The sequence below is a fragment of the Gadus morhua genome, chromosome 13 (assembly GCF_902167405.1).
Source record: "Gadus morhua chromosome 13, gadMor3.0, whole genome shotgun sequence".
Classification (NCBI taxonomy): domain Eukaryota; kingdom Metazoa; phylum Chordata; class Actinopteri; order Gadiformes; family Gadidae; genus Gadus; species Gadus morhua.
In genome coordinates, this window is record NC_044060.1 from 9838281 (window position 1) to 9850217 (window position 11937).

At 45.7% G+C, this 11937-nt stretch overlaps 1 protein-coding gene across 1 annotated transcript; it reads left to right on the forward strand.

Annotated features, from left to right (window-relative positions):
- The first annotated feature begins 106 nt into the window (after positions 1–106).
- Positions 107–8727, forward strand: si:dkey-43k4.5 (potassium voltage-gated channel subfamily S member 2). The gene is made up of 10 exons (XM_030375912.1): positions 107–382; positions 2439–2615; positions 3039–3172; positions 3754–3918; positions 4679–4850; positions 5340–5423; positions 5711–5872; positions 5985–6068; positions 6569–6661; positions 6842–8727. The coding sequence occupies exons 2-10, from the start codon at positions 2445–2447 to the stop codon at positions 7268–7270; spliced, it is 1494 nt and encodes a 497-aa protein (XP_030231772.1). The 5' UTR covers positions 107–382; positions 2439–2444; the 3' UTR covers positions 7271–8727.
- Positions 8728–11937: the final 3210 nt, after the last annotated feature.

An 11937-nucleotide genomic window follows, 5' to 3' on the forward strand; every position in this document is an offset into this window, starting at 1 on the left:
AATCTCGTTGGACGCGGAGGATTTAAAAGCCAACGTTTCTATTGATTAAGACAAATTATCTGAAGAGAGACGGTCTTGGCATTGGACACATCCATCGAAGACTTCCGGATAATACCGAAGGGTCCCGGCGGAGTGAGGAGCAGCGCGCGGACGGGACGGGAGGGTTCGGGGATACCCGAACAGAGGGGAAGAGATGCCAACCCACTGGTTCGTTTCATCATAGGGCTCCATATAGATATTCATCATGAAATCTTGACAATTTTTAAGTTAAAGTTATACAATAAACTGGTCATGGGGTAATAGGGCCTTAAAAAAGGCTAATAAGTCAGATCATGCAAAGTAAAGAAGGGAACATTTCGGCGCATTGTAAGAACATCCAAAGGTAAGTTGATTTAATTGTTACTGTTGCCCTTCCCATAACCAATGCTACATCTGGGGTTGGTTCCCGTGTGCTGCCCTGTGGCAGCCTGCTTCTACCTAGGGTGGGTTAAATGTAGAGGATGCATTTCCCCATGGGAATAAATATCAAAGCAAATCACTTGCCAGCACTTCTATATTTAAATGACTTGAAGTTATGTATTGTTGTTGCTTTCTCTCATTTGTTAAATACACACGATTCCATGCATATTTAGTTTGGTATCGGAACAGGAATTTGATCAATCTTGCGTGCGGTTTCTCTTGGATGTCATATAAGGATGCAGTTAGCATGTTTAATTATAGATAGAATGTATTTCTGTACATGCATAGTAACTCCTATGGGAGAACGACATTCACTATTTATGTAATTAGTGAGAGAGAGAGAGAGAGAGAGAGAGAGAGAGAGAGAGAGAGAGAGAGAGAGAGAGAGAGAGAGAGAGAGAGAGAGAGAGAGAGAAAGATTGTCTGTCTGTCTGTCTGTCTGTCTGTCCGTCCGTCCGTCCGTCCGTCCGTTCGTCCGTCCGTCCGTCCGTCCGTCCGTCCGTCCGTCCGTCCGCCTGTTCGTCCGTTCGTCCGTCCGTCCGTCTGTCTGTCTGTGTTGGTGTTTGCCTGTGCGTGCCAGCGTGCGAGCACTGGTGGTGTGTGTGTGTTTGTGCCTGTTGTGTCTGTGTGTGTGTGGGTGTGTGGCTGTAAAGTGCTGAAAAATAAAACCAAATCAAAAGACAAGAACATAAACTAGTGCTAAAAATAACCCCAGTGAAGACATCACTTGGAACCTGACTGTCATCCTGATGTGGTGTGTGTGTGTGTGTGTGTGTGTGTGTGTGTGTGTGTGTGCGTGCGTGCGTGCGTGCGTGCGTGCGTGCGTGCGTGCGTGTGTCCGTGTGTGTGTTAAAAGTCGGTGTAGTAATACTATTACTACCAGCTATAAGGATCCTCTGAACAGGAGAAAGGAGGAGAGAGCAGGAGAGAAGGAGAAGAGACAAGAGAGTAGAGAGTAGGTGAGAGAGGATAGATTAAAAATGTCCACTGACCAAAGCTCAAGTGTAGATGGAAACAGAAGCTGAACTTTGTTGCTTCCTTGAAGTCAAATATAGCCACTATTAAACGCTGGGACGACTCTCTCATCTAGTTGTTGATCAGCCTAATTTAAATGGATCAGCTCAAAAACAGCAGGCGGAGGCGGATTGAAAAGGCCCTACGCCAAACCAAAACGCGCTCCGCACCGCAATGTGCTCCTGGGGTGTGGAAGAAACACAGAAAGGAAAGAGATGCTTGACCTCTATGCTTGAGGAGGGGAGGGAAGGAGAGAGGAGGGGGGAGGAGGAGAGAGAAGAAGAGAGGAGGAGAGAGGGGGAGAGAGGAGGAGAGAGGGGGAGAGAGGAGGAGAGAGGAGGAGAGAGATGAGGGAGGAGAGACCAAGCTAGAGGAGAGGAGGGGCTAGAGAAGAGAGACGAAGAGAGAAGAGGAGAGGGGAGGGTAGATGAGAACAGAGGAGGGAAGGGGAAAGGAGAGAGGAGGAGAGGGTAGGAGAGATAATGCAGTGTCCTAACTAATGCAGTGTACATTAGTTTAGCACCTGTCTCTTGCAAGGTCATTTCCTGTGTTTTGCAGTAAAGGCGGTTAGAGAGATCATGTTCCTGAGGATGTCAGGGTCAGCAAGTATCCAGTCTGCTCCAGAGACCAGCTCTGGCCAATACCACAGTACACCTGGAGAATAGAGGAGTGGATAATCATGTCATTTACTTATACAATATAACCATATCATATCTTATGCAATCCTGGCTTATCCTATCTTCAGTGTTGTGTTTTTTTGTCAGTTATAGTAAGATAAGAAAAGTTAGTACTTTTGTTAAGACCTTTATACTTTTGTCAGAGATCATTTCGGAGCGAACCAGTGAAGTAATGCATACCTCTTACAGAACGTGAACATTCATATATTATGTCTATTTATCCATTCCAAAGAATCTTTGTGCCTCTTTGGGTGTGCCCGTGCGTGTGTGTGTGTGTCCTGTTGCCAGGTAACCATGGTGCGGGGGAGCCTCCCGGGCTGGGGGCAGCAGGACCCAAAAGAGGTGCTGGTGCACGTGAACGTAGGAGGGCTGAAGAGGAGCCTTTGCTCCAGCACCCTGAGGAACTTTCCAGAAACCAGACTGGGGAAGCTGCTGAGCTGTGACACAGAGGAGGCCATCCTACAGGTCTCAGACTCTCTAGGACCACTCCTCTACTTCTTCCTCCGTCCTGTTCTTTCTTAACATGATGGCTGGCTGGCTGGCTGGCTGGCTGGCTGGCTGGCAGGCTGGCTGGCAGGCTGGCTGGCAGGCTGGCTGGCTGGCTGGCTGGCTGGCTGGCTGGCTGGCTGGCTGGCTGAGCAGATCTATTGTCCCCTTGGGGAAATTGTTCTCAGTGAATAGACAGATGTTTGATCGTATCAAAAGATAAACTGCAGATGCTCAGGATCAAACCCACAACCTTTCTAAAACCCTACGTGCACCCATACCTTCCTGCCCATTATAGACTAACGTTGGACACATATGCACATATTTATCCATCTATCCATGTGCCTGTCTTTCCATCCATCCAGCCATGTGTGTCTGTCTGCCTGTCCGTCTGTCCATCAGGTGTGTGATGACTACGACGTGCAGCAGAAGGAGTTTTATTTTGACAGGAATCCCGGTCTCTTTCCTTACCTTCTTCACTTCTACCAGACGGGAAAACTACACATCATGGAGGACCTGTGCGTCTTCTCCTTCAGGTACAAACACCCTTCTCTATTTGAAGGACTTAACATGACAGAGGTTATCTTATTGTGGCCTTATGTAGACTTATTGAACTGGGCCAATGTGCATCTTTAACAAACCTATTATCCATTATATCAAGGGACAAGCTGCGAATTTAGTAAGCACTGCATAACTTGCACTAAATGTAAAGGGAATGCATTTATAAATTAACTTTTCAAACCTGTGGACACTCAAAGCACTAAAAGCAGATTCATGTCCGACGCTCGTCGGTAGCAGGTTAGCCTTATTCATAGTAACCCTGGGTGAAATGCCTGCAGTGGCCAAACCACAAATTTCCTACAGGAAAGACTGGAAGCACTATGCTATGCTACGCTAGTGTACACCAGGCTACAGATAGGACTGGACGTACTATGCTGTGCCAGTGTATGCTAGGCTTCACAAAGATCATCATGGACTGCGCACGGCTTATTGACACAGTGATTGACAGTACCTGTATCTGGACCTCTGTGTTGATAGATTGTAGCAGTATCAATAATGATGGTTCTCAGCCTCACTGTAAGTCTCGTCATGGTTTCTTCTTCCTGATTGGCTACAGCCAGGAGATAGAATACTGGGGCATCAATGAGTTCTTCCTGGACAGTTGCTGTAGTTACCGTTTCCATGACCGCAAGCTAGAGAGCAGCCGCCATCGCAGCTGGGACGATGAGAGCGACGTCAGCAGTGTGGACACGTCCGTGGACGAGATCTCTGATCTAAACAGGTACACAACACCTGACCAGGTACACAACACCCGAACAGGGTCTCATTAACATGAAGAGGTAAACAACACCTCAACAGGTAGTTAATCTGAACGGGTAAACAACACCTCAACAGGTAAACAACACCTGACCAGGTACACAGCACCTTTACAGGTTCTCATTAACATGAAGAGGTAAACAACACCACAACAGGTAAACAACACCTCAACAGGTACACAACAGCTGAACAGGTTCTCATTAACATGAAGAGGTAAACAACACCACCACAGGTAAACAACACCTCAACAGGTAGTCAACCTTAACAGGTAAACAACACCTCAACAGGTAAACAACACCACAATAGGCAAACATCAGCCTGACCAGGTAAAAAACACCTGAACAGGTAAACCCGTAATAATCTCATCAAGCGAAAGACCTGAGAGAGAAGAGGAGAGAAGGAAGGCAGGAAGTTGGTTGAATTGTGGTGAGGTATGTTTATACTTTAGTAACAGTTGAATATCCAGTAATGATCTGAGTCCTCTCCCAGCATGAGGTCAAAGGTCACGGTGATACAGACAGGGACCACAGACACAATGATCAGAGGGCCGCCTTTGTTACAACTTATATCTCCAGTTCATTCACCTGGTTTTAATGGTCTTTAAAAATGCAAGACAAAAACAATACAGCATTAATAACGTTTTACTGCCAATACTTTTCTTGGATGCCGGCCAAAGGCATCTTTGTTTTGGGTTGTGCTGATCCTCCTCTCATTTGGGTCGCTAGGGACATGCTGCGTTTCCAGGAAGTGCCCTATGGCAATGCAAGGCGGTGTCTCTGGCTGACCCTGGAGAACCCTGGCTACTCCATCCCCAGCAAGGTGTTCAGCCTGCTGTCCATCAGCGTGGTGCTCACCTCCATCGCTGCCATGTGCATCCACAGCATGCCAGAACACCAGGTAGGTACTGCTACATGCTACATGCTACAGCATGCCAGAACACCTGGTAGGTTCTGCTACATGCTACAGCATACCAGTACAATAGGTAGGTACTGCTACCTGATACAGCATGCTAGTACACCAGGTAGGTACTGCTACATGCTACATGCTATAGCATGCCTGTTACACCAGGTAGGTTCGGCTATCTGCTACATGCTATAGCATGCCATTACACCAGGTAGGTTTCGCTTGCATGCTAAATGCTACAGCAGGCCAGAACACCAGGTAGGTACTGCAACATACTACCAGTGTATTCTATAATACAGGTTGGACAGGAAGCACCATGGTAGCTAGCTACACTCATTTTACAGCAGTTCAAACTATATTTTAACTGCATATCACAGATTGTCAAAACATCAGGTCAGCGCTACATGCTACATACTCCATAACACAGCAGAACAAACGTAACAAAGTACAGATTGACCAGATTGTCCGCCTCTCCATCTCCAGAGCTTCGACGAAGATGGGAAACTGATGGAAGACCCCATCATGCAGATTCTGGAGGTCTTCTGTACCTGCTGGTTCTCCTTTGAGGTGAGACAAGCTCACAAGCCGCTAATGCAAGACGCCAGTACTAGCTAGTTATGGTAGCTCGTAAAGCAAGATTCTAAGGTTAGCTGATTATGATACATGCTATCTGCTGCTAATCCTGGATGCTAATGCTAGCTGCTAATGCTAACCACTAACACTAGTTGTAGTATTGGTGTCTGTGGCCTTTTTTTTGGCCACTTTCAGAAAAGCCAATATGGCAAAGGCATTCATTTTAATCAAATGTTAATAGCAAATAGCCAAACACAGCCACAAATTTCCCTCCCTCACAGGTGGCGACAAGGCTGCTGCTAGCTCCTAACCAGAGGAAGTTCTTCCGCCATCCTCTGAACATCATAGACTTGGTGTCTGTGGTCCCTGTCTACATCACTGTGACCTTTGACCTCATGCTGGGGGAAGCGTCAGAACGCGGAATTCTGGGGGCACTCCTTCAGGTTCGAAACTTTGAGAACCTAAACTAAAGTTACTAAAGTATAAATAATATACATCACCACACTTCAACCAACCTCCTTGATCCTGCCTTTCTTCCCTTCTCTTGTCTCGCAGGTCTTTCGCTTGATGCGAATATTTCGGGTGTTGAAGCTGGCCAGACACTCCACAGGCCTCCGATCTCTGGGAGCCACGCTACAGGTAGGACTGGGAGCACAATGCTATGCCATGCTATGCTATGCTACTAGGCTACAGGTAGGACTGAATGCACTATTTTACATCCTACTATTGTATGCTAGGCTACAGGTTGGACAGGAAGCTCTATCTTCGCTAGCAAAACTAGCATGACAGTGCCTTAATATCTTCTTGTTGTCATTTCCCGAGTTTCATTCAAATCTATTAAGGCTCCCACGATTAACAATGGATATATTCTTTATATATTATACATTATTTATTACATTAGATTACTTAGGTATTTCATAATATGTTTACTCTTTTAGCTGATCAAGAAAGGAAAAACTGACATATTGAATTGAGATGGTTGAGTCTATTAAAGGGGTTGGTGTAGATGGGCATGACCCTGACCCTTAAGGTCAGGGTCAGGCTCAGGGTCACCCTTTAGGGTCCGAGGAAGGAGAGGACTGAGCTAGGCATCATGGTAAAATAGCAGGTTCTAACGGTGCTTCACCGTGGCCCTGCAGCACAGCTACCGCGAGGTGGGCATCCTGCTGCTGTACCTGGGGGTCGGGGTCTCTGTGTTCTCCGGCATGGCCTACACCGCCGAGTACGAAGAGGTACCCCATTCCCATGACTATTGGGTTTCCACATTATGTTAACAATTGTACGGTGCCAAAGCCAGGAGGCACTGTGTGTTCCTGATGTCTTCATCTCTCTCTCTCTCGCTCTCGCTCTCTCTCTCTCTCTCTCTCTCTCTCTCTCTCTCTCTCTCTCTCTCTCTCTCTCTCTCTCTCCAGGATGTCGGTCTGGACACCATCCCGGCGTGCTGGTGGTGGGGGACGGTCTCCATGACGACGGTGGGCTACGGCGACGTGGTCCCGGTGACGGTGGCGGGGAAGCTGGCGGCCAGCGGCTGCATTCTGGGCGGCACCCTGGTGGTGGCGCTGCCCATCACCATCATCTTCAACAAGTTCTCCCACTTCTACCGCAAGCAGAAGGCTCTCGAGGCCTCGGTGCGCAACCACGACCCCCAGCAGGGGGTCCGCCGCGCCCAGGAGGGGCCGGAGCCGTCCTCAGACGGAGACAGCCGCTGTCTGGACGACGACGACGACGAGGATGAGGAAGAGGATGAGGATTATGATGTGGACTTTGAGGAGGATGGGGGCGTTGTTAACTACAGCTATGTGGAGCATCCTTCATACACTGGGAGGACGGAGCGATGCTGACTGGGAGGACTGGAGTGGACTGGGAGCAGGGGTGTGGACTGGGAGGAGGACTGGTGTGGACTGGGAGGACTGGTGTGGACCGGGAGGAGTGGTGCAGACTGGGAGGAGGAGTGGTATTGATTGGGAGGAGTGGTGTGGATTGGGAGGAGGAGTGGTGTGGACTGGGAGGAGGAGTGGTGTGGACTGGGAGGAGTGGTAGTGCTGACTGGTTGGAAGAGGAACACTCAAACACCAAGGTTGAAGTCATGTGTTGCGAAGCCCAAATCATACAGAGCGCACATTTTGCCTCATATTTGTAGCGCGGCTCAAACTTAGAACTAGAATCATACTGTTTTCTTAGGGCGAGTGTAGCAGGACTAGGTTCTTCTGTTTGCTTCAAAAAAAATGAAGCAAGTGTCTTCCCAATGCAGCGATGTGCTTCAGGCTTTAGACTGTTCACTTACTGACTGACTGCTGTTTGACCAACCAAATGAACAAAACCGCTCACCACTACAAAACAGGACAAAACAGGAAGTTAGGGGGAAATTATATGGTCTGACATCCTCTCAGCGATCTCTCCTCAGTATTCAGCTTTACCCTTGTTAAGACGCAATGGCAGGACACTCAAATGCTAAACCCTCGATGTCTCTCAACCAATGACGTCCAAGCGGGGCGGAGCTTAGGTGTATTTTTTTTACAATCTAGCATGTACAACCCAAAGAGCTAACAAATGTTTTTAATGAGCATCACTTCACCACCTCTGTTAGTTTTAAGTAATCTAAAATATAAAGTTATACATATCTTATCTAGATTATATAAATGAAGGGTCTTCCTTTGTCTGGGACGTCTGTTACGACAAGGTCTGATGGCATTGTCTTACTGTTTGTTTCATGTTTTCATGTTTTGAAAAGCTTCAAAATGTATGACTAGCCGTTACGATTAAAGTGACGCTTTCATCCAAAACCAAAGTCAGGTGAGCATAATTTGCTCTATAGTCCGTCACCTCAAATAATGTCTCCCAACATACCACTATCTTTGACCAAATCATTCTGTGCATAACTGTAGAAATTATTAATTCAAAGAGGGTTTTAGTGGACAGGAGAAGAGCAATAAAACAGCATAGAGGGATTAGTATTGCCTCTATGTGCCCTAAGTGGGAGCAATATACTAATTACTACAGCCCTGAGTTGACACTGATTTTTCATTCATTGCTGATCCCCTTGTCAGCAAAATAAAGTTATTATGGGCTGACTTTTCCGTTAAATAAAAAACACATACTCACCCTGAATGATCCAACTCCCAAACTTTCCCTGATACCAAAGCCATCTGGTCAGGCTAAGACCGGAACCAGAGACAGATATTACTGTTTTTAGGGGGACATAATTCAGGAGAGCAGGTCCCTGTAAACCTATGCATCTTCATTACATCTATTGAATGTATTCAAAACAATAAACAATGACCAATCATTGGTGACAGTATTAATTTGTTCTGTCATGTCTTTCATCTGAATGAAGTTATAGTTGCAGTGGATCGAATCATTCTGAGGTCTGTTTTGTTAAATTCATCAATAACAATATGTATTGATGAATAACACTACGTGTGATATATTTCAGATAGTTTGAATATATGTGTATACTGTCAGACGGTTACCTAAAGGAGAGGAGTCTTAAAGGAATCTTATTGACCAGCTAGGTCTGATGAGACTTTAAATATAATCAATAATGAATTAGCTTTTCATTAGCCAGCTCTAAAAGCATTACCTACCACAATAAAAGAATATTGAAACTATACTAATGCATCAGAGAGCAGTGAGGGATCCGAAGGTGAGCGTAAACAGCAAGTTGGACCCAGTCGCTCATCCTTCAGGAAGCAAGACAACACAGCTGGAGAGAGGAGAGACACAGAGGGAGGGAGAGACACAGAGGGAGAGTTACACCGACAAAGGAAGAGACACAGAGGGAGAGTTACACCGACAAAGGAAGAGACACAGAGGGTAAGAGAGAGGAGAGACAGAGGGCGAGATACACCGACTGAGAGAGAGACACACACAGGGAGAGAGACACAGAGACAGAGGGAGAGATAAACACAGAGGGAGGGGGAGGTAAGTGAGGGAGAGAGGATAGAGAGATAGCCGGCGAGAGAATAGAGGTATCAGAGAGAGCACATATAGATAATTGAGGTATAAAGAGGGATCAAATTGTTGGGGGGGGGATATTAAACATTCATGCTGCTATTTAAGCAGGAGGCTAAACGTGGGGCGTCCTAAGAGAGACAAACAACATCTCACTCTCTCCTTGGCTGCTCTCAGGCAAGGTTGATCGCTCCATTCAGGAAAGGCAGTACCACAGTACTAAGCAGAGCTGTTCATCCTCTCGTTAGATCTGAAGCACTAGCAGACATTAAGGAGCCACTAGGGCAGGGGTACTCAAGTAGAATTGATGAGGGGCCACAAATTTTTTTTTCAGTGACTCAAGGGGCCGGTCGGTATACGTGTGACTGAGGCCGATATATGCTCTGTTTTGGACGTAACGCGTAAGCACGTAAGATACATAACCCCCCCTTGCGCGGTAAAATATCCCCCCTTACGTGCTTAAGTGCGTCGGCCAAAATTCCTGACTATGCGACTAAAACACTACGGCCCTACGCAGCTCGCAAAGACTGTGATTGGCCAGCTAACCACATCCTTTCAGGAGTCTCACATTTCCGGTTTTACAGCATAATAGCGCCATTTTTAAAAGGCCGTGACAGAAGCGAATGAAGAATTTTGAAGAAGGAGAAGAAGAAAACACAAGAACGAATTATGATAATTATAAATATAAACAAGCCAGCGATTTCCACTTCCATGCCCACAGATTCGTTCGTTGCTCCCCCTACTGTTCTGGCGCAGAATCCCCTTGCAACACGCGCAATCCTTAAGGAACCTTAAAGGAACCGTAAATCAAAACTTGTCTAAAACAAGTCCCTTGTGTAAATTACGTGCTTACGTCTCTGCGTCTAAAACGACCCTAAATCGGCCTTGACTGCTGCTGAGATGGACTGTGTGCCTCGAGTTTGGGAGGGCTGGAGCGGTCTGTGGGCTGGAGTGCTATCTGTTTATCGTTGCAACCCCCAGCCTCGTATTGAGATCGCGGCGCGCGGTTTCAAAATAAGAGCGCCCAGCACGATTTTTTTTTATTTTTTTTATTTTATTTTTTTTATAATTAAAAAAACTTTTCAAAACAGCTCGAGGGCCATTAATAGACACCCCGCGGGCCACAAAAGGCCCGCGGGCCGCTACTTGAGTATGACTGCACTAGGGGTTAGAAGATGAATACAGAACATTAAGGAGCTGGTAGGGGTAAGACAGGTAGGGGTTAGATACAGAGACAGGTCATTTAGAAGCTGGTAGGGGTTAGACAGTACAGAGACAGGTCATTTAGATAGGGGTTAGACAGTACAGAGACAGGTCATTTAAGAGCTGAAAGGGGTAAGACGGTACAGAGACAGGTCATTAAGGAGCGGGTAGTGGGTTATAGTTAGCTTGTCACGGATAGGGACTAAATGTATTGAACCAAGAATCCAACGACTTGGAATCTAACAACTTCACATAATAAAAAACAAAAACAGCAGCAGGTATATAATTTTGAATAACAGTTAAACTGTTAACACTGTATCATCACCAACATGTAGAGGTGAAGAGGAAGGGATAAGAGCTGCAGGATGAAGGTGAAGAACACGTTAAAGGACGAGGCACTTCACTCGACCGACTTTTTACCATCAGTTTATTACCATAAAATACTTTTGTTCTTTTCAGAAATACAGCATGTGACAACCAACCAAAATATGAAAATAAATCAATAAAAACAAAACCAATATGGAAGATCTGTTGAAGGCCCAAAAGCTCTACTGCTGGGCAGAAGACACGCTGAACAATCATGCACCGTCTCAATTTTTAAACAGTCAATACTAAAATCTTTTTATCAGACACATTTACCATTTCGATTTAAATGTTGATAAGTCAGTTTACCATCCTTATTGGTTCCAGTTCTCTGGGTCCTTGCATGATCCCATCTGACCAGTGTGTAGATCAGAATGGCGGCTTGCCGTGTGATTGCCACAGGAAGCCAAAAGGCACACAGCCCGTAACATCTGACCCCTTCACATTTGGATCGGTTTGTCTACATAGCTCATTAACATCCAGTGATCACTACTAAATTTAATAAGTTATTTCTATGAATTATTGTCATTACAGCATCTTCTCAAAAAGATCCAGCATCAAATTGAATAACAAGAAAACAACATTATTGCGACATAAAGACACAAAATAAATCACACTCAAACTGATATGTTCAACATTTGTTCAGAAAACCACAAAGAAAATTTGTTTGAGGCAACACAGCAATGCTTTTGATCAGAGTTTACGCAGTAACATTGAAGGGCAGGAAAACAGAAACTAAAAGTTCAAACGAGTCCTATAGCCCAGACCAGCAGGTAACCCTTTACAGCTTTGCTGACCTTTCCACTCTGCCAATACCAAAAGTAGGAAACTAAATTAAGGCATATAGTTGGTTTGTCCTTACTACACTCGACGTTATTCTAATCAATAATGATCCCTAATTTCCTTAATATTCATAGAAATAAACCTAACCTGAGTTTGGCGATTACCTGAGTATTTAGTTTAAATCCAGACTCAAAATATGGACTTTCTG

Excerpts from the sequence above, each read along its gene's own strand:
- si:dkey-43k4.5 (XM_030375912.1), top strand. The coding sequence starts at position 2,445 with ATGGTGCGGGGGAGCCTCCCGGGCTGGGGGCAGCAGGACCCAAAAGAG. Across the intron at positions 3,919-4,678 it reads GAGATCTCTGATCTAAACAG|GGACATGCTGCGTTTCCAGG; the intron begins GTACACAACACC and ends TTGGGTCGCTAG. Across the intron at positions 4,851-5,339 it reads ACAGCATGCCAGAACACCAG|AGCTTCGACGAAGATGGGAA; the intron begins GTAGGTACTGCT and ends CTCCATCTCCAG.